The 21,892-nt window shown below is 60.0% G+C and overlaps 1 protein-coding gene across 3 annotated transcripts in view; it reads left to right on the plus strand.

Annotated features, from left to right (window-relative positions):
* The window catches only part of KIAA0930 (KIAA0930 ortholog), a 30,034-nt gene extending 13,727 nt beyond the window's left edge, over positions 1 to 16,307 (plus strand). The window contains exons 1-10 of one of the 3 annotated variants that reach the window (XM_037160238.2): positions 4,126 to 4,305; positions 4,412 to 4,563; positions 7,888 to 8,013; positions 8,105 to 8,182; positions 8,529 to 8,630; positions 9,772 to 9,912; positions 10,359 to 10,553; positions 13,349 to 13,511; positions 14,359 to 14,517; positions 14,941 to 16,307. In XM_037160238.2, the coding sequence (XP_037016133.1) occupies positions 4,450 to 4,563; positions 7,888 to 8,013; positions 8,105 to 8,182; positions 8,529 to 8,630; positions 9,772 to 9,912; positions 10,359 to 10,553; positions 13,349 to 13,511; positions 14,359 to 14,517; positions 14,941 to 14,981 (1,119 nt within the window). In that variant the 5' untranslated portion in view covers positions 4,126 to 4,305; positions 4,412 to 4,449 and the 3' untranslated portion in view covers positions 14,982 to 16,307. Of the gene's footprint in view, positions 1 to 4,125; positions 4,306 to 4,411; positions 4,564 to 7,887; positions 8,014 to 8,104; positions 8,183 to 8,528; positions 8,631 to 9,771; positions 9,913 to 10,358; positions 10,554 to 13,348; positions 13,512 to 14,358; positions 14,518 to 14,940 lie in introns of those variants that run through there. The other 2 variants (XM_037160237.2, XM_053661774.1) reach the window with 2 other exon arrangements.
* Positions 16,308 to 21,892: the final 5,585 nt, after the last annotated feature.

The raw sequence follows: 21,892 nt of genomic DNA on the forward strand, positions 1-21,892 counted from the left end.
GAATCCCCACCTCACCACCCGGTTGCCCTGAGGACCCGGAGAGGTCACAGGTAGAGGGGCCGTGCAAGCTGCAGGGACAGGGCCAGCAGACGGGAGTGGTGCTCACCACCCTGCGTCCCTCAGCCTGCGGGCAGTCTGCGCTTTGTTGCTCCTCGTTCCCCGCACGGTGTTTGAGTTCTTTACACAGGGAAGGCAAGCCCCTCCACCCGCAGAAGAGGGCGAGTCGCTGTGCTGCCGCTTTTTGGTGGTGGTCAGTGGCGCGGCTGCTGACCCTGAGCGCGGCCTGCACTCTCCAGCTATTGACACTGTTGTCACCAGTTCAGCATTGAGCTGTAAACAAAATCCGTGGCACCCTAGTCCCAGAGCACTGAGGTGCGGGGTTCTCGTCCTCACACAGCTCGGAGCCCCTGAGGCCGATCGGCTGTGAAGGGCCTGGCCAGCTCTGCAGCACGGGAGGCAGCGGAAACCGCTGGGCTGGCAGGTAGGTGTTCCTGACGCACTTCATCGTTCTCCGTGGACTCTATTTGCAAACTGGTCTACTTGCCAATGTTTACATCTAATGCCAAGTCAGCGCTTAAGGTGCTTTCGAGGTTAATCAGGGACAGACAGACTGGGTCTCCCCACCCCCCACCCAAGGTGGGGCAGGGCGGGGCTCTGCCCCTCGTCTCGGCGCCTGCTGTGAACAGGGGCCCTTGGCCGTCTGCTCGGTGCCGCGTGCCCTGCATTTTTGTGCTGCGTGGTGGTGGCTCGCTGTGCGAAACGGCCCCAAGCAGCGTGCTCCGGTGCCCTCTGGTCCCAGCGCGCGGAGGCGGTGATGGAGGAAATGTGTGTGCCCGGGGAGCCCCGCTTGAGCACGAGCCGTGGTGCTGCTGGCCCGCAGCTCGTTGTTAGTGGGCTGACCCTGTATGAAATCCGTGTCTTTAAGCAGAATCAGGCAAGGTTATGTGTGTGCGTCGGCAGACGGAAATGTGCCCAGAGCCTCGAAGGAACCTAGCCCTGTGTTTCTTTCCCCTGGGAGCTGTGGTTTGGTGTTTGCTGATCCAGTGTTTGTGGCCTCTTTACAGAACACAACCCGCCGGAATGGGGACGGACTGTATAGTCATGGCCATGGCGGGCACCCAGCCGGTTGGGGAAGGTGGGAGCTGTCCGCGGTGCTGCCGCGGGCTGCGGGCTCCTACATGTGTATCCTCCGCTCTCAGGGGCCAGGAAAACCTGCTGCCATAGGCCAGACAGCGGGGAGGCCGGGACAGGGCCTGGAGGTTTGGGGGCTCTCGGCCAGAGGGCAGCTCCCGGGGCTGCCTGTCACCCAGGGCATTTCGTGCTGGTCGGGCCTTGGGGAAGAATGCAGGGAGGAGGGCTGTGCCCGCGGGAGACCACAGCACAGGGCACACGGGCCCGGCTCCGCCTCGTGTGTTTATTCACACACAGTTACTGCACGTGATGTTGGGACACTGGAAGGAAGGTTCCAGATCCTGCGACGTCATCCGAGCAGGCCACACCGACAGAGACGTGAGAAGGAGCCGGGCAGGGGGGCCCACTTCTGGGATTTCGCTGCCCTTCCATGAGGCAGAGTCACAGGAACAGGCGAGGCTCGTTCGCCTTTCACGGGGAACACGGCTTCTGTTCTCCTGCACGTGCGAGCGTTCCCAGCTTGATGCGCCCTTGCCGGCTGCAGCTGCCATAGCGTTTTGCCGACTAATTTACATAAAGTGGACTGCATCCACGTGAAGGGACCAGCAGGGTGACGTCCGGTGGCTGGGTGAGCCCTCGGCACCACCAGCACAATCAGAATAGGACATTTGGGGAACCTGCCAGCCGCTCCTGTCACTCTGCGTTTCCCTCTCTGAGACGTCACATGGCCTTCTGCGCCTGCCCTCCCTCGCCCAGCACGAGGAGACAGAGTCTGTGGCTGGCCTCCATCACCATCAGTTGTCCACTGAGCAGCTGTCCCACGCTTCACGTGTCCGTTCTCCTGGCCTCCAGTTCGGGCACGTTAGGAGCGAAGCTCCCAGAAGTGTCTCTGTGCTGGAATGTGTGCAGACGCGTGCGGCTCCCATGACGTGGGGGCTCCCAGGCTCCAGGTGGGCGCTGGCTGCGCCCCTTCCTTCTTTGGGTACCTGGGCAAGTTGCCCACGTCACTGAGCCCATTTCCTGTTAGGTCGGGGTAACCTATTCATCCACCCACCCAGCATTTACTGAGCGCCCGCTGTGTGTCTGGCACTGTTCTGGGCACCAAGGTCTGGGGGGCAATCTAGCCCAGCTCCCCACTCCTGGCTGCTGTCACACCATGGCGGGGGTGGGGGGCAGACAGGAGCAGGGAAGACACACCGGGTGGAGGCGGGAAGGGTCAGGATGGCAGCAAGACAGGACGATGTGACAGGAGGACCTGGAACGCAGAGGCTCTCTGAAGGAGGGACTTTGAACGTGAAGCAGAGACAGGAAGGAGCTTCGGTGGGAAGGTGGAGGGGCACAGGGACGCGCCCTGAGGCAGGTCACTCGGTCAGCCTCCCGCCTCCTTGGGAGGCCGGCGTGGCTGGGAGGGGCGAGAGGCGGACGCCGTGTAAGAACTGTGCTGATTTCATTCTGAATTCAGTGGGAAAGGTCTTGGGAGAGATGGGAGAGGTTTTTAAAGACCCTGTGTCTGGGTGTGGAGGATGGAGTAGAAGTGGAAGTTCGAGTTTTGTGGGGTTTTTTTTTTAAGATTTTATTTTTAGAGGGATAGAGAGAGTGAAGGGGGGGGGACATCTGTGTGTGATTGCCTCTCACACGCCCCCTACTGGGGACCTGGCCTGCAACCCAGGCACATGCCCTGACTGGGAATCGAACCAGAGACTCCTTGCTTGGAAGGCCAACACTCAATCCCGTGAGACACACCAGCCAGGTGGGAGTTCCAGTTTTATCTAAGAATAGCCACAGCCTATCTGCTTCACTGTGCACTGGATCTGTAGTGGCGTGAATTGGGGCGGCGCCTGGCGCACAAACGTGTCAGGAATTTCAGATGAGTGGTTTCCACAGCCTGCTTGGTGCCCCTGGGGGCTGGGAGGCCGGGAGATGGCTGTCAGCCCCATGGGCTTTCTGTCTTTGCGCCCCGAGGCTGACCGAGAAAACCCCTCTGTTTCCTCGATGGGGAGCCGGGCAGGCTGCGGGAGTGGGTGGGCCCCAGGTGGCCCCGTGGTCCGGCAGAGGGCACAGTCGGAGCTGCGTCGGAGCCGTGGCTCTTTGGTAGTGGTGCAGCAGAAGGGCGCTGAGGCTGGGGGTTTTTTCCTGTGGCTCAGTCTTCTGGAGCCTGGTGGCGGAGCCCCAGGGGCAGGGGGCTCGGGCCACATGTCGTGTCACCTGGGCAGTCCTGGTTGGGCCACAGAACTGCCTGTGAGAGTGAGGGAGGGTCCCAGCAGCAGCTGGTCCTCAGTCCCCCGTGTCTAAGTGCAGGGTTGGGTCAGGGTCTTCCTGGCGGAGAGGAAGGACCAGCAACCATCGGATATGTAGAGTCTATTAGAAATAGCTCTGGGGCAGATCCTGACATTTCCTTGGGTCTGTCTAGAAAGGGAGAGGCGGGAAGGAAGCCCAGCTTTGCCAATACCTCTCTGCAGGGGCTCTTCACGCCCTGGTCTCCGCCCGCCCACATTCTGTCCACCTCCCCCCCTACCCACCCAGGAGGAGCTGGGGTCAGAGAGGTCAAGCTGCTTGCCTGGGGTCACAGCGCCAGGGGCAGCACTTGGGGGGGGACCCAGGTCTTTCCCCCAGAGCCTGGGGGCCTTTTCTGTTAGTGCAGGAAGCACTAACAGATTTATTTATCCTAAAGAAATACGGTTTGTCAAACAGCAGAGTCCCCCGGAAGATCAAGCAAGAATCAACCCTGCGCGCTGAAAGGCCCTGTGGCGCAGGGGTGAGGGGGTCTGCACACGCCTTCTCTGCTTTCTGCCAGCAGCTGAGACCAGCTGGCAGAAGGGTGGCTGCTCCTTTAAGTTGGGTTCTCTGTGGGGATTGCTGCAGCCTGGGGAGGGGAGGGGCGTGGGCCGAGGGTGGAGCCTGTCTGGTGACGGATCTCCCCTCCAAAGCCCTTTCCAGTGCAGCCCCCACGAAGCTTCCTCTCTCCTTAGGTCTTCCCTTTTCCGAGAAGCTGCTGATTCATCCTCAGGCTGCAGCCCGCCCGGCCTGCGGCTGGGAGCTGGGGCTTCGGGCCCCCCCTGGGTGGAGAGCCGGGCCTCCTGGGAGATGTCCTTTAGCCTCTCTGGCTGCCCCATGGTGGGGGGTGGTGAGGGAGGAGGGGGCTTTGGACAGCACAGAGCCCTGGTGGAAATACAGGTTGGAGATGGTGTGGGCAAGGAGGAGGACGGCATGGCCGAGGCCCTGTGACAAGGGCCAGCTCAACCCAGCCTCTCACCGGCCTCTCTCCGGCCTCTCTCTGCAGGGTACGTCAAGGATGACCGCATCGCCTTCTGGACCTGGATGTTCTCCACCTACTTCATGGAGAAGTGGGCCCCACGGCAGGACGACATGCTCTTTTACGTGCGCCGGAAACGGGTGTTTGCGGGCGGCGAGAGCGGCGGCGACTCGAGGAAGGTGAGTGACCCCTCTGGCCCCAGCCAAGCAGCCCTGCACACCCCACTCCTGACAGGTGAGGTGAGCTTCCTGCAGTCCTCGCACACATCGTAGGGGAAGTGAGGTTCCCTGAGCACCTACTGTGTGCCAAGAACCACGTGGAGACAGTCACACATCCTTGCGAAAGGGGGATGCGCCGGGCACAGCCCGCATTATTGTTAACCTTTACCCTGACCCTGAAAGGTAGCGTCTTCATCGCACCTGTGAGGAAGCTGAGGGTCAGAGGCTAGGCGACGTGGCCAGCATCTCAGAAGGAGTGGCTAAGCAATGCTTTGACCCCAGAGTCCAGCTCCTCCCTGGCCAAGGACAGGCTGACCTGACTTGGTGATGATGATGAGGGAGCGGTGACCGCTCACTGACCCCAGAACACAGACCACACACAGCGCTGGGTTCTCCACTTCCTGATCTCACTGTATCTTCTCAGCAGCTCCACAGGGCAGATGTTGAATCTGTTTTTTAATGTTATAATATATATTTTTTAATTTTTAATTTATTTTTTAGAGAGGGGAAGGGAGTGAGCAAGAGAAGTATCAATGTGTGGTTGCCTCTTGTATACCACCTACTGGGGACCTGGCTGCAACCCAGTCATGTGCCTTGACTGGGAATTGAACCAGCGACCCTTTGATTTGCAGGCCAGCACCAATCCCCTGAGCCACAGCAACCAGGGCTAAATCCTCTTTTTACAAATGAGGCCATGGAGCACTCAGGGATGACGTGACTCACTTAAGGTCTTTCTTCCGCTAAATTTAAATCCGTAGAGAAGTTAGTGAAACAGACTTTGCATGTTTCCTTCTGTTTTTTATAAGCATTAGTAGTGTGTAAAGTATTTAAGCAAGCCGTAAGCCAAACATGGAGATGTGGTTTTCCTTTAAACACAAACAATGGGAAGCCATGGAGGCAGCTCAGGAACTTGCAGCTGGCCTGCACCGAGTCCGGGGCCCTGTCTCCCGCCTGGGCCGGGGCTGGGGCCGGCGAGATGCGGATCGTACGCCGGATCGTACGCCAAGCGTCTGGAGCCCCTGCCCTGCCGTGGGCCTGCTTTCTGAGCCTGACACACGTGGAACAGGTTTCCTGCAAATGGACAGGCCTGGTGTCTGCTGCAAAGGAGACACAGCAACCGCCCTGCCGTGCTGGCCTTCTGCACGCCGGTGGCAATAATAGCTGCTCTGGCAGGGCCTCATGACATGTAGGGACACCCAGGGGTTGGCCTGGGTGGGCCCCCCAGAATCAGCTGGTATGTGCAAGCAGTTGGCTGTGCAACTGTGTTGTCACCGGGACCCAGAAGTATATGACGGTGTAGCAAATATGTGTATAGCAACCAGAAGGAAGGGCAGTGGTCAGCAGAGCCACATGGGTGACTGAGTCTTAAATGAAGGGGTGTTCCCTGGCAGGGAGATGGTGGCCCAAATGGTGGGTCTGATAGAACATAAAATCCGCACACACTCAGGCGTCGCTGGAGGCGCTGTGTAACCGCTGGGGTGGAAGGGGAGGGCGGCAGGGCCCAGAGCACAGGGGTGCCGAAGTCCCACCCAGGAGTTGGGTGCTCTCCACAAAGCCCTGGAAAACTGTTGGTCCAGGCAAACTGAAGAAGGGAGCGTGGTCCGAGCTCCATTCGGCAAGCTCTTCAGCGGAGGGCAGAGGGCCAGAGAGGGTGAGAGCAGAGGCCAGGAGGCTGCTCCAGAGGTGCTGCTGGTGGCTGGGCCAGGGATAGGGCGCCGGGTGCGCAGGGATGGTCAAATGGTGCCAAGGATACCACAGGCAGGGCTTCAGGTGGCTGAGCTGGGCAGGGAAGACCCACAGGACAGCCAGGCCTCACACTCCAGCCCTCGGTGAGTGTGGTTCCCCCCAGGAGGGGAGCTGAGTGTTGGATGGGTTGAGTGGGTTGGGGGTGCCTGTGGCAGGGTCTTCTAGGTCGTGGATTGCCTGTCTGAATTCAGCCCAGAGGCCAGGGACAGAGGTAGAGATTTAAGGTCATCGGCACTGAGGCAGTCCCTGGAGCCTGTGGGAAGAGGAGGGAGATGTGCAGAGTGAGCTGGCCTGATGCTGGAGGGAGCAGCAGGAGACAGTGACTGGCCAGAGGTGGGGGGCAGGTTCCCTCCAGCCTGTTGGCATCTGCTGGAGTTCGAGTCATAGATAAGGCCGTAGTGCAGAATCTCGGTCTTCTTCCGAAGGCCGTCTGTTGAGGCCGGAGGCTCTTGGAAGGACGGGTCCCTCTGGTCTCAGAGCTGCCCCCGGAATTTCAGAGCCGGGAGAATCCCAGCTCTGGTCAGGGAAGGGTCTTAGTCTGCCTTGGACTAGACTTCTCTGGAAAGGCAGGCTGGTGCAGGGAGTGGCCCAGTGGGCTGGGGAAAGGAATGGGCAGGGTGGCTTTTACCTGGGGACAGCCGTGCTCTGCATCCAGGGCTGAAGGATAGGGAATGGGAGGGGTGGGGCCGCCCTGTGTGGCCACCCGCAGCCAGGCGTGTGCATCTGTCTCAGCCCTGGCCCTCTCCTCGCGGAGCCCCAGTGTGCTGGGACAGACGGCGTGGCCAGTGATGCAGAGCCACGGTGCTGCGACGGTGGGGAGAGTGGGGAGCAGGTGGGAGCCCACAAAGAGGAGGAGGTGACATCCCGCTGGAGTATTGCACGACTCCAAGGCAGCAGTGGGCTGGGCCAAGCCCACCTACGACAGCGCTGTCAGGGTCGGCCCTGTGGGGTCGGTCCACAGTGTTTGGAGGGCAGCGATGTGAGGAGGCTCCGTGGGTCTAGTGACTGCAGGGTGGACAGAGGGTGCGGCGGAGCCCGGCCGCTTCTCAGGCACCTTCCTGACCCCACCATTGGAAAGAACAGACAGGAAGGAGAGCACCTGGCAGGCGTGGTGTGCGTCCTCGGCTGCGCAGTTCAGGCCTCTGCAGAGCATGCGCACTGAGAGTCTGCTGCGGCTAGCCCAGACTGCTCCCGCCCCTTCCTATACTGCAGCCAGCGGAGCTGGTACCCAATCACCATGGCAACCTGCGGGCTTCCTGAGCTAGTGGGGGAGGGCGGGTGGGTGTCTGCTTATCACTGGGTGGGAGGGTATGCAAATGGAGCAGAATGTGGGTGGGACAGGGCGCTAGGATTGCCGGCTCTCCCGTGGGGCCCCAGGCACAGCCTCAGAAGCTCCGTGCTTGGTCAGCTCTGGGTCTCATAGCCAGAGACAAGGCTGGGCCGGAGTCTACATCTGTGTTAACACCCGCCTGGCAGAGTGGTCAGGGCGCGGCGCTGGTGCCATGGTGGGGCTTACTCAGTTACGCCCCTGCCTCGCAGCTGGCGGAGGTCGAGCCCGAGGTGGAGGTGGAGGTGTACCGGCGGGACTCCAAGAAGCTGCCAGGCCTGGGAGACCCTGACATCGACTGGGAGGAGAGCGTCTGCCTGAACCTCATCCTGCAGAAGGTGCGGTCAGCTGGGCGGGGCTCCGGCACAGAGTGGTTGGTGGGCGCGGGGCAGGGAGCGCTCCATGCACCCGGCCTGTGCTCTCTTGCAGCTGGACTACATGGTGACCTGTGCCGTGTGCACACGCACTGACGGGGGCGACATCCACATCCATAAGAAGAAATCCCAGGTGAGCCATGGCCGGGAGCCCCCTGCATCCCCCACTAGCTCAGCCCAGAAATGGCAGACCCCTGCACACCCAGTGTTTGCTTTGAGGAGGCAGGTCCCCCTCCTCACTTCCCTCCACCTGAGGTGAGAGACTGGCTCCAGAAGTCAGCTCTCGGTGTCCTGTTCCGTGTCCCACGCATGGAGCACAGAACAGGCCGTCCCATGGGGCTCCTTCCAGATGTGTTCCCTCTGGCTGTGGCCTGGCCCTGCGCAGTGTGCCCTCAGTGACACACCCCACCCAGCTGAGTGGCCCTGGGCCAGGGTGCAGGGTGGGGCCTCACTCTGTCCTTGAATCTCCTTCCTTTCAGCAAGTGTTCGCATCCCCCAGCAGACACCCCATGGATAGCAAAGGGGAAGAGTCTCAGATCAGCTACCCCAACATCTTCTTCATGATCGACAGCTTCGAGGAGGTGGGCATGGCTCCCGTCGGGTTCCGTGGTCAGAGCTTCCCTCCCTCAGGCCTCACCCCCTTGCACAGAGATGGGGGTAGAGCATTGACTGGGGACTGGTCTGGACTCCTGCCCACGTGGCCCCCAGTCTGATGTTGAACGTGTAGCGAGGGAGGGGGGGGCCCAACTCGGATCCTGGTTCTCCCACCTGTGAAATTGTGGTCACCTGTCCCACTTACACTGAGGCTCAGGGTCGGAGATGAAAGGGCATCGTGAATACCTACAAAACGCCGCCCCAGCGGGAAGGGCCATCATTATATTATGGTCATTAGACACCCACGCTGCCCGGGCTTGGGATCCTGGGGTGCCGGAAAGGGTGGGGCTTCAGAAGTCATTCTGGTCATGCTGGTGTTTTAAAGTTGGGAAAACCGGGTCCCAAGGCAAAGGGTGACTCACCAGGAAAACAGGTGCTGGGAAGAGCCAGCCTGCATCCCACTGGCAACCTGCTCGGCCCAGCCCGGCCAGTCTCTGCCCTGGGGCCCTGATGGCACCCGTGAGTCCCCGGAAGGGGGCGTGGCTTCCAGGGTTTCTGGGTTTGATGGTGTCTTAAAGCTCCTTAGGTTCAGGGGGCTAGGTGCCCCTCCAGGCTCACACAGGTAGTTCACTTTGAACCTGAGTCTGTGTGCCCTTGAAACTCTGCACCACTCTGTGTCTGCACACAAGCCATGAAGGCCAAGGGGACAGGGCAGGAGGTGCTGGGCACTATCACCTGAGTGAGGAAGACCCCGTAACAGAACGTGTACTGGGCAGTCCTTGCCAGCGGCCTGACTTCTTAGCGTGGGAGTGTGGTGAGGGACCGCATCCTCGAAGGGGAACACAGTCAGGCACACCCTGTGCGGGACGCCACCCTGCCCGCCACCCCTGCCCGCACTTACTCTATCCTGTTCCCATGCTGGGCTCAGCGGAGCGGGGCAGGTCTGGCAGCCACAGGTGTCTCCACATCTGTGGCTCCGTGCTCTCCCTTTCAATACCAGAGTTTCCCCAGCATTCCTCCAGGCAGCCCCAGGCAGGGGAGCGGGGCGGGGAGCTGGCCGGGTTGCAGCTGGGCGGGTGGGTGGCAGCTGACAGCTGATGTCCCCTCCCCACTGTGTGCCCGCCCCAGGTGTTCAGTGACATGACTGTGGGAGAAGGAGAGATGGTCTGTGTGGAGCTGGTGGCCAGCGACAAAACCAACATGTTCCAAGGGGTCATCTTTCAGGGCTCCATCCGCTACGAGGCACTCAAGAAGGTGTACGACAACCGAGTGAGTGCCAGGTGGGCCCAGGGAGGCGCCGTTCCTGTGACGGCCCCACTATGGTGGCCGCTTCAGGGCCCGCTTCATGGGACATTCTTCTTGGCCACTCCCAGTGCGGACACACCTGGTCGGCCCCTGGCCAGCTGACCTAAAGGGAGAGGACGCAGGGATACGGCCACTCCTCTGAGCTGGGTGCCATGTTGGACTCGCCACCCTTGGAATGTGGGGGGTGGCGACCACCTGGCAGGCTCGGGTTCTTGGGGTTGGAGCTCTGTCCCCAGCCTGGCCCTGGGCCTGCTGTGGGCAGGGGTCATCGGGCAGTGACAGGAGTGTACTTCGGGGCTCAGTGCCCCCTGACGGGACTAATTCTTAAGGGCTGGCCGTCCTGGATGCCGGTGTCCGCAGGGAGAGGTCCGCCCACCAGCCTGCTCAGGCCCTCTCCCACCCGCCCACAGGTGAGCGTGGCCGCCCGCATGGCACAGAAGATGTCATTTGGCTTCTACAAGTACAGCAACATGGAGTTCGTGCGCATGAAGGGGCCACAGGGCAAGGGCCACGCAGAGATGGCCGTCAACCGTGTGTCCACGGGCGACACATCCCCCTGTGGGACCGAGGAGGACTCCAGCCCGGCTTCGCCCATGCATGAGCGGGTAAGGGCTGCACCGCTGGGGCGGGGCCTCCTGTCCCTGAGCCTGCTTCCCATCGTCTCCCTGAGCCTCGCAGCCCCGAGTGAGGTAGGCGTCCTCGTCCCCGTCCCCGTCACTCCGGGGAGGAGGCCGAGGTTCCGAGAGGGCAAGTCCCTTGCCCAGGGTCACACAGCAGGTTAGTGCCTGGACCAAAGCTCTTTCCGTTCCCCTGAGCTGCAGCCAGGCCGATGACACGCCAGTCCTGGCATCTGCCTCTGAGGGCTTGTTTGGCAGGCACAGGCGGTGACGGGGAGTGAGGGGAAGGGAGGTGAGCTGGCCTCCCTGCCTGTCCTGTGAGGATTGCCCCGGTGTGCAGAGCCCTGGGCCGCCCAGCTTGGCGCTTCACCCGGCCTGGTGGGTCACAGGGTGCTGTGCGTCCACACCGCTGGCGCTCACCTGCAGCCCCGTAGGTGCACGTGAGCTTTCCTGTCCCCAGACCTGGGGGCCAGGGTCACTGGACTTGCTTGCGCTGCCCCAGGTCACATGAGTCTGGTGTGACAGCCTGCAGCCCTGCTCTTTTCTAGGCCACCACCCTCCCTGGGATGGGAGCCCAGGTCCACGGCAGCTTGTTCCCCAAGGGGACCGAGGACCTCTAGGGGGACCCTGGGCTCAGGCAGGGGCACCCCTCAGCCCATGGTTGCTTGGCCCGGGTTGGGTCTCCCAGAGGGGGCTGTCTGGAAGTGAAGGTCACGGGAGGGGGCAGACCAGTTGCCCACCAGGGGTACAGAGGCAGCAGCTCAGTGCATCTCTGGGAGAGAGGCAGGGCGAGTCACCAGGCACTGGGACCGGGCACTGCTGCTCCTGTGACCTGGGACAGCCCCCGCTCCTCTGAGCCTCAGCTTGCTCATTGAGAAATGGGCTGAGCACGCTCACTCCCTTCAGTGAGGAGAGGCCCAGGTCACCCTCGTACGGGCGTGGCCGCGGGGGACACTCGGTGAGGAGCAGCCGCTGGAGTGTGACCACCGGCGGGGGCCCGTTGGGAAGTGGCCACAGAGAATGTAAATAGTGCGTTTCCTGCTGATGCACTCTTTACGTCAAGGAGTACGTTTGCCATTCTTTCAGTTTTGTCTGGCTGTTAACCGTGGGCGTGCCCAGGTGGCCAGAGGGCAGTTTTCTCGATCTTTGTACCTTTTCTGTTTTGTGTGTTCTGCGATGAATGTGTTTTAGGAGTGGAACAGAGTAGTGGTGTTCTTTGGTAAATACGGGGCAGCTCCAGGCCCAGGCCAGCATGGAGGCTCTCCCCACCTCCGGGCTCCCTTCTCAGATCAGGAGCGCAGTTTTCCTCTCTGGTCCTGTTGCTGACCAAGACCCCGACGGAGCACACACAGGAAATCCTCCTGGAGGCGGGGACCCTGGGCCCTGGACCCTGGGCCGGACAGCCTTGGTGCCAGTCCAGCCAGCTGTCTGCTCAATGACTCCAGACACATCCCTAGACCTGCCTCGGCCTTGACCTTCCCATCCGTCGGGCAGGAGTGACAGCTCCACCCTCCCAGGGAGGCTGCCGGGGCCCCATGCTGTCAGTGGCAGGGCCTGACCTGCTGGGGACTGCCCAGCCGCGGCCCCGCCCCCCCTCTGCTCACTGCTGCCTGTCCGCCTTCCTGGGGGGTCATTTGGAACCAGGGGTGGCAAACGCAGATGCTGTGTGTATTGTGGTTTCTGGTGTCTTGTTTTTTATCTTTTGAAAACCTTCCCTGACTTGTGGGAGGACCGCTTGGAGCCACCAGCCGCCAAGACTGTGATGGACGTCGGCGCCGTGACAAGGAGGCTGATGGGGCTCCCGAAGTCTCGGTCCCAGCTGGTCCTGTTCCTCAGATTCTTGTTTGCATGGGGAGGAGGGAGGAGATGGGCCAAGTTCCCTCTGCCTGGAACGCCCTTCCCCCCCTTCTTCACCTGGCGAACTCCTACTCGTCCGTCGAGACCCAGCCGGAGCGGCCTCTCCTCCAGGAAGCCTGCCCTGATGACCCCCCAGGCTTTGCCTCTGTGCTCCCGTGTCCTGTGCCTCGTTTTCTGTCTCAGCTACCGATATGCAGTCTCTGGGTGTCGCTTTTCCAGTCCGTCACCCCCAGCAGACTGTGAGCCCCACGAGGGCAGGGACCAGTGTCACATGCCTGTCTGTGCTTAGCGCGTGGCACTGAGTGGGTGTGGAGAATGTCTGGTGAATGAACAGTGGTCGGGAGTGGGTGGGACAGAAGAGCGACCGCATGGCCATAGCCCATCTGTGAGGGGTGCTGGGCTGGGGGCTGGGGTGCGGCAGCCAAGAGGAGGAATCCGAGTGAAGAGCCAGCGCAGGGTGGAGGCCCAGGTTGCGATCCCGATTTTGCTGTTGTCCTGCGGGGTGACCTTGGACAAGTCAAATCTGCTGTCAGCCTTGTTTCCGCATCTGCCCGATGGGGTTAAAGAGGGTCCTGCCTCGTGGAAGGTTCTGTGGGTTCGTGGGCTGCAGCAGGGAGGCACTCGGGCAGCGTCAGCAGCCAGCTGTCACTCGAGAGCAGCCCCTCCTGCCAGTGTCTGGGGCCCTCGAGAGGGCGGCGCTGGCAGCCAGGCTGTCCTGCTGGCTCCTGAGCCGACACAGCGTCCCAGTGCCCGCCCCGCCCTCCGCAGTTCGGGGCCACAGACCACAGCCCGGGTCCCCTCTCCGCCAGCCAGGTGCCCCCTCCTGGACCTCTTTTCGGGATTATTTTGAGGGCGGAAGATGAGCGGGCTTCGGGACCCCCGGTGGTAGGCGGGCTGCTCCAGTGACGGCCACTCTCTGCCCCCAGGTGACCTCCTTCAGCACGCCCCCCACCCCAGAGCGGAACAACCGGCCCACCTTCTTTTCCCCGTCCCTGAAGAGGAAAGTGCCCCGCAACCGCATCGCCGAGATGAAGAAGTCTCACTCGGCCAACGACAGCGAGGAGTTCTTCAGGGAGGATGGCGGTGGAGGTGACCTGGCCCCTGTGCCCCAAGGGCTGGCCTGTGGCCCCTCAGCAACCCCCCCCCCCCGGGCTCGCTCACTCACCGAGAGAGCAGCGCCTGTCCCGGGTTGGGTGGGGACGCAGCTGGGACCGGCAGGCCCCTGCCCAAGTGGCAGTTCACACGCAGCTTCAGGGGCTCGAGCCCTTGCTGGCGTCCACGGTCTGACCGCTCCACACAGTGGGCAGGAGTGTATGCCGAGGGACAGGCGGGCTCTGGTGCTTTTGTGTGTGTTGTGACTTCAGGCCTGCTGGTTTTACTCCTCCGGACCGTGGCTCCAGAGCCTTTGTCCTCAGGCCAGTGAGCTCCACACATGTTTGCTGGATGAATGACAGGTTGCAGGCCCAGAGCTGGGGCTGTGACGTTGAGTGGTCCCACCCACCAGCACCTGAGGCAGAGGGCCCTGCTGCACCCTGGCTGGGCCAGGACTCCAGCCCTGGCCTTGACCGCCCTGTGTGAGCTTGGGGAGCACCCTGCTCTTCCTGGCATGTTTCTGTATCTATGAGAGAGCACTAGTAACCGCCTGCCTGTGTCCTGCGGGCTGGTGCTGCTTAGTTCCAGTGACAGGGCTCCAGAGAAGCAAAGGACCAGTGTGCCAGTCCCTACGGAGGGGACTCCGGGACAGAGTGGGTAGGGAAGAGTCGGGTGGGAGCACCTGAGGCCCTGAGGGGTGGGGTCTGCAGATGGGCCGGAGGGGGCTGATGTCCCAGGCCAGAGTAATAACGTGCCCAGCAGGGGGCACAGCTGGGACAGGAAGGAGGCCTGGCAGTGGGAGGTGCCCTGACCCGACCCCCCCCCCCCCCCCCCCCCCCGCCAGCTGATCTGCACAATGCCACCAACCTGCGGTCTCGGTCCCTGTCGGGCACGGGGCGGTCCCTGGTCGGGTCCTGGCTGAAGCTGAACAGAGCAGACGGAAATTTCCTTCTCTATGCACACTTGACCTACGTCACTTTGCCGCTGCATCGGATCTTAACAGGTAACGCCGTTTGGGTTGGAAACCTAGTTTCGCTGCTTCGTAGGCACTGGAGCCCGACTCCAGGGCCCTGGGCTCCAATTCCCGGGGGCGCCCAACCCTGCGTCCTTGTGTCTGTCGGGTCCGGTCTCCCTGTTCACACTTCCTGTGGGGCCACTGGGAAAGCTCTTGGCCCTGCAGGGGTGCCTTTGTGTAGCGCTCTAGCGGCCCCGCCTGTCCCCAAGCGCCCACAGACCCTGGTATGTGTCCCCGTGGTGGGGGTGGTGCTCTGGGGCACGTCACTGACTCCAGCCAGAGTGCAGCCTGTGGGGCTGGAACAGGCCGTGTGTGTGACTGACGGACGCTGGCTGCTGAGCGCAGCTGCTGTCAACATGGTGCTTGGGGTGTTGACCTCTTTGCCCGTCCTCCCCTGGCCTTGCACCCTAGACATCCTGGAAGTTCGGCAGAAGCCCATCCTGATGGCCTAGCCGTGCGTGGAGCCACACAGAGCCCGGGCTCGCCCGGCCCTGCGAGTGCTGCCAAGTGCCTACCTGCCCATCGCCACCCGGGTCTTCTGTGCCAGCCCAGCGCCGGAGCCGGAGCCGGAGCCGGAGCCAGGCGGGGCCACTCGACCCCTGGGGCCAGGGCCGACTCCGCGAACACCAGCCCAAACTGAAGTGCCTCTTTCTCCTCCCCGCTGGCTCTGCTCCTGCCCTGCGCACCCCCAGCCATCGCCCCAGCCCATCTTGGAGAGCCCTCTGCGCCCAAAGAGCACCCCAGATGCCATGAGGCCACAAGAGAGCGAAGGAGCATGCCATGTGCCCAGTCCTACAACTTGACATGCACATCCTGCAGATGGCAGGTGCCCGGGCGCTCAGGAGGTCCACTGTCAACCCTCTAAAGGAAAATGGTTTTAAGATTCTGCAGCGCTGTGCCAGTGAACTTGAGCATCTGAGTTGGTCCTGGCGCGTCGCCCTCCCTGGCTTGGTCCTAAAGGGGTCACCCTGGGTAGATGGGGACCTGGCTGTTGGATAGTGTGGCTCGGTGGGGGCACTTCACCCCACACCAGTTCCAGAAAGGCCTCTAGCAGAGCAGACAGGCCCTGGTCGTGCCAGGATGGCCTTCACTTTCAGCCAAAGAGCATCGCCAACACACACCTCCAACCAGGAGACCTCCCCCTCTGTGCCTCAGCGGTGTGACCGCCGAACATGGGGGCCCACAGGACAAGAGTGGGGTCTCTGCTAAAGATGGGTGGGGTGGGGTTGGCATGCTCCCAGGAAGGTTCTAGAACCTCCATCCTCTGGGGGCCGGCCGGGAGGAGGGTGTTTTATTTCTGGTTTTCTAGAGCTTACTACCTTCTGCCTGAGAGCGGGTCCTATTTCTGAGACCCACTCACCGAGGCGGAAGGGGACAGGCCTCCACTCACTGGTCAGGGGTGTGAGTGGCCTCCCAGCCCCAGACCCACCCGCGGCCCTGTGCCAGCCAGGACTTCCACCTGTGACAGCCCACGTGCTCTTCTCAAAGCCACGAGCCTTCTCAACAGCAGACCCGTTGCCCCGGCCCACTGGGAGCAAACTGCCAGCTGGGGCGCCGGGGCTGAGTGGCTGTGCTCGAGGGCCCCAGGGTCTCAGCAGCTCCTGCAGTGTGTTCCGAGGTTCTCTCCGGGGGAGCAAAAAGGAGTGGGAGGGGCTCATCCTCCTGTGTGATTTTATTCTGTGCTCTGAAGGTTCACACTGGGCTCCAGAACGGGGGACCACTCGGGGGCTTTCTCTAGATTTTGTATGCTGTTATTAAAAGCGAGCTATTGCATTTCATTCTGCCTCAGTTTGCCCACCTGTAAAATGGGGCCAACACCACCTACCTCACTGAAGTCTCCAGGGTTCCATCATGTGACTGGGTCCGGGTATGATTGCAAGCCATTCTGCACCACTGGGGTCAGGGGTCAGACACTGAATGCTTGCCTCCCCCTCCCCTGCCCCCCCAACACCTAGTCCCAGGAGATGTGTGGCGGGGTTGGGCCCAAACATCCTAGCATCCCTGACAGCACCCAGCTCGTGCTCAGCCGTGTGTCCCCCTGCACGATTTCCGGCCTCGGAGCCATGAGCCCACATGGCCCAGTGCCCCAGGTGCCGCTGGAGTGTCCAGCCCCCAGGTTTGTGTCCAGAGTGATTCTGAGGAACATTTTCTTCCTGGTCATCTGGGGTCTGGAGACGGACTCGGCCCATGGGAGAAATGCAGTCCATGATATGGTGAGGTCGTCCAACGCGAGCGGAAGGGCAGGCTCCGTTCTCCGAGGGTAGGGGCTTGAGGAAGTTCCCCGACCGGAACCGGAAATCGGCCCAGCTCCCAGGTCCAGCTGCCGCTTCCAGCACGACCTTGGGCCTGGGAGGGCCCTCTGTCCCGTCTGCCCCGCGGGGCGTCTAAGGGCTGATCGCGGTGACAGGAAAGTACTCTACAGAACTTGGAAATGGGTGCCAGTGGGGGGTTTTCGAGCGCACGCCACCCGTGTAAAGGCCCGTCAGTGCGCAGGCGCACACCGGGGTTCGGCCGTTCTCTGTCCAGCGCACAGGGAACACCTGGCACGAGCAGACCTGCTAAACGCACGGGTGCCGTCGTCGTCCCATCTTACCGATGAGCAAACAGCCAGCGAGGGTAAGTGAACCGCCCGGGATTGGACAGCGAGCCGTGAGGCCCGGAGTCCGGCCCAGGCCGTGGTCCCAGGTGACGCCGAGCCCTGCCGCCCTGCTGCTCGGGACAGAGGGAGTGACGTTCGGTGGCCTTTCTGTACGTAAATCCTCCGAAAATAACTTCTGAGGCTGAATCTCCAACACGCACAGAGGTGTTTGGTAACTAGGCCCTGAGCGGTCGCTGAGGTTGGTCTTTTCAAAGTGACAAATGGCATCACTAAGAGTAACACGTGACAGGACTGGCACCAGAGCCACAGCATCCTGAGGGGTCCTGGTGTTGATACCTTTTTACTTCTTGTGAGGCCACCTTTAATTTCTGGGGGCACGCCTGTCCCTTGTGTCACCCAGTGGTGGCTAAGAGAGCGTACACTCTTTACATTGCAGTTGGAATTAACAGTTTGGCTTTGAGGAAACCTAGGTGTCATTTGTCAGGACATTAATAAGAAAGTTATCCCTTTTTTTTTTTTTCATTTAAAGAAATGTCCTGGTCATAGTCTGATCAGTGACAATGTCCATTTACAACTTCTGGCCCCTGAATGATGAGGCGGTGTGTGGTCTGTGTCCCAGCGTCTTGCTGGAACTTCCAGGTGCCTGTGAAAACGGCCAAGGTTCCTTGTTTCGCAAGCAGAATAGCATTGAAAACACAAGGACCAGAGACACATTCAGAGAAAACATGAAGCAGCAGGAACACTCCGTGGCCCTGTCTGCGTGCGGGCGGGGTCAGAGCCATGTCCCCCATCAGCCTGTCACGGGGGACGGAACAGGTCATTGGGAGTCGGTGCGGTTTCCCTCTGGTCAGAGGATGAGAGTAAAGGCATGTTCAGAGTGAGGTTTTTTTCCCCAAAGAATAGATCCTGGCTCAAGTTAAACCAGGATCTATTTTTGTTGTCTTAATCACAAGAAGACTACTTAGTAGACTTTTGAAGGATGAGTTAGAATCTTTTCTCCGTTACGAGGAGTTCCAGGGGGCAGCCCCTGTGCAGTGGTGTGGTCTAGTAGCTGACCTTTGAGAACTGCATCTCACGTTGTCCTAACGTGGTTTTAAATCACGGGCCAGAATTCTTTAAAGGCTTACATATTACACATCGCTAGCTTTTTAATGAGACAGTCGGTTTCATTGATATATATCCTGTTTAGTTTTCCAGTTTAGCCAGAATTTAGTTTTCTATTCAGTTTCAAAAACCAGTATCTTTGGGCATTACATTGATTCTTCCTGTTTGAGCTTCCTCTTGTCTTGGTACCAGAAAACAGAATTATTTCTCTTTGTAAAAGCCCACCCTAGCAGGGCACAGGCTGTGAGACACTGACATCTGGGCCTTGAACCTGAAGGGAAGAGCCTTTCGAGGTGACCACAGCCGCTCTTCGGGAAGCGCGCTCGTGGGGCTGGGTGGCCCGGGCTCCACCCGGTCCCTCACAGGAGACTGCCTGTGAGAGTTGGGTGAGGACAGGCGTGTGCCAGGGCTTCCTTGTCCCTCTTCACTAACGGACCTGGCACTGGCTCGATCCTCCCTGGAAGAAGTCCTGCCCGTCCCGGAGCCCTGGAGGACTGGGAACGCCCCATGCAGACTCTGAGCACTCGAACACTGAGTGGCCCGGGTTGTGTTCAGCTCCACAGCGGACAGGACCTCTAGCGAGGGGGGAAGGCACAGCCACAGAGAGTGTGTGTTTACAGTTTTCTACTCCTAAAGGCCAGCTGGCCATCTCGCCGGCGCATCCCGGCCTCGGCCCGTAGACCCACGCTCCACCTCTGGCGAGCGCTGGATGCAGTTTCGCTTGCCTCGTCCTTTGAGTCCCTGCTTCACAGAGCGTTGGGTGATTTAGGTGCAAGTATGAAACTGCACACTTCCCTAACGAACTCCGTACAAGAATGCTGAACCCTGCAAGGAGACCTGTGGAGATTTTCCACGACTTCGAGGAGTGCGACTAAAGTGATTTCTACAAAGTCTAGTTTCACCAAAGCCCCACGGTGGCACCGGGGACTTCCAGGCCCAATCGCCAGGGGTCTTTCCAACCACGTGGCGGCAGCTTCTGATCGGCCCAGTCGATTCTACACGGTGCTCGTGGCTGGCTCTGGGTGTGCTCAGGAGTGCGCATTCCTGTGGAGAGTTGATTTGCATGTTGAATGTGACGTTATTTTCTTCCAGATCTTCCTCCAAAAAAACTGTACCTGGCTACTTTTTTTCTCTAATCGGGTTTTTCACGTGAAATACAGATATTACAGCAACATGATAACTTAGCGGTTGGACCTTATTCTCTCCCCCAGAGATTTCCTAAACTTCTCTGTGCTCACGCAAGCTGCTTGCTCGGAACAGTTGTTGGCGATGCCACAGCAACCACCCAACACCTGGACCTCGGCCACCCTGGAGTCCACAGGGGGTCAGACGCTGTGTTTCCAAAACTAAATCACGAGATGCACGTCAGCCTTAGGTCCAGCCCCCGTGAAGCAGGGCGCGGCCTTTCGGTGTGTGTGAGGTTCCCCGAGTGTCCCCAGTGAGCCTGTCCGAGGGCCCTCCCCAGGGGACAATGGCTGGAGTAACTGTCAGGGTCCAAGTTTGAGTGTTGGCAGGCACCCAGCAAGCCACCTGGTCTTTCAGAAGATGGATTTGGGGCCTCGGGCTCTCTGCTCCCTTGCTCTGTAATGACTCAGGCCGACCGCCAGAGCCTGTCCCTGCAGGTCCCTCACGGATGGAAGCAGCCGCGAGCCCTTCTCGCTCAGTGGGCTCTTCCTCCCCCAGGTCACGTGCGCTCCGTGCCGCAGGTGGGGGGTGGAGGGAAGGCCCTGCAGACAGGAGGGGTCTGAGGGAGGTCAGAGAGGAGCACACGCACACCTGGAAGCCATGTGGTGAGGGACGCCGCATCAGGTTGGCACCTCTCGGAAACCGCATTAGAAACGTCGCGGCCAGAACTTCCCACATGGCAGCCCCGGGCAGACAGTGAGATGGTGGCGGTGAAGGAGGCCGGTCGTGGGTTACAGACCAGGGGTTTACTGCCCTGCTCAAACCCCTTCTCGTTAACTAATCAGGAGGTCCATTCAAAGCATTTACTCTTCCGGGGGAAATGTTTGCTATTTAGGGAAGGTCTACCCTGGAAGCCACCGCCAAGAACCTCACTCCTGTTTATTGCCTAGTCGTGCCGTTTCAGTTCATTAATTCTGACCGAGAAGGACTTTTACAAAGTACTGGCAGGCCCTCACTCAGAAGGAAATGTTGACCGGGAGGGAACATCGGTGGGGATTTTATCCCGGGAGGGGGGCAAAGGAACCGAACCTGCACAACCACACAGCTCATGGTAGATGTGTGTACAAGCTGAGTGTGTAAACATGATGTACTTTCTTTGATTGACCGGCAGCTGGATAATTGATATAAGGGAATGTTTGTCTGGGGGATGATAAAAGATGTCTTTTCTGTTGCTCACAGCCTCGTGCTGAACTCCCTCCCTCCTGACTTGGCTCGTACAGGAGCCCACAGGTTTAACAAGCCTTCTGTCCCGTATGTGGACCAAGGGTCTTTCATCCTGGAATATGACTTTAATAAAAGTTTGACCGCTCAGTTTGAAATAACCACAGTTGTTAGTGAACTTTCATGACTATGTTTTAAGTAAACAATTTTGTTCAAAACGTCTTAGGCAATTGTGGAAGCCAAGGAACTTGAGCCCTTTCCTGGGCACACGTGTGCCTCCAGGCGGCAGCCTGGCATCAGTGTGAGGGGCCCGGCCCCTCTGCAAGCCGCGGCTAACCTGCGGGCTGCGGTCCCCACCTGGGCTGGGTTTTCTCAGCTGTGAAGCAGAACCACCCCCTGCCTTCCTAGGCACAACCCAGTCCCTGGGAGACGTGTGTACGAGAGGCTGGCCCGGGCCCACAGGTCTGAGGTCGCTGCTGCTTCTCCCCCACCCCGCTGTGTGCCAGATGAGGCGGTCACAGGGTACCTTTGAACAGAAGTTGTAGGGAGCGCGTATGTGGCCTGTGGTTCTCAAATCTGCACGTGTATCAAAACCACTTGTTCAAGCCCAGAAAACATTCTGGAACTAGACGGTGAGGACAGGGGCACAGCTCAGTGAGTATACAGAAAATGACTGCATTGTACAATGAGTGAATTTTATAGTGTGTGAGTTATAGCTTAATAAAAGGTGCCGGCTCCCACCTGGTTCTGCCTCAGCGGGTCTGGGGCGAGCCCGGTCTGTCCACGTCCCTCGGGGCTGCTGCTGCGTCCGGGACCGACAGGTCCAGGGGGTCCCAGCCTAGCCGCTCCGCTGAGCACCTACAGCAGCACCTCATGAGGTGGTGTGAGCCCCGGAGGAACCCCTGGGTAGGCGGCCACGTCAGTCTCGGTAACATTCCCTTCATCAGGGCACACCTCCTATAAACCAGCTCCGTGCCAAACAACTCAAACCTTAAAAAAATACAAACCCTGTCCTGATACTGTCTTTGTGAATGCCTCAATAGTGATTTTCGGAATCACTGAACCTTTTAAAGTTACATAAACTCAAAATATGTCTTTTCTTGATCATTTTGATGCTCTTGGTTTTACAATGTCCTTAAGAGGGCTCAGAATTTTGACGGAGAGGGACGTGGACACAGGTCCTGAGCCCACTCGGTCACCTACAAGCAACAGCGCCCCAAAACATCTGCCTTCGGGATGCCCACCCCAGGGCCCACGTGCTCGGGAGGCCTGCTGTGAGGACAAACCCGGGTAACAAATATAAAACGCCCACCA

Source organism: Artibeus jamaicensis, unplaced genomic scaffold (genome assembly GCF_021234435.1).
Source record: "Artibeus jamaicensis isolate MK-2021 breed Jamaican fruit bat unplaced genomic scaffold, CSHL_Jam_final contig_233, whole genome shotgun sequence".
Lineage (NCBI taxonomy): Eukaryota > Metazoa > Chordata > Mammalia > Chiroptera > Phyllostomidae > Artibeus > Artibeus jamaicensis.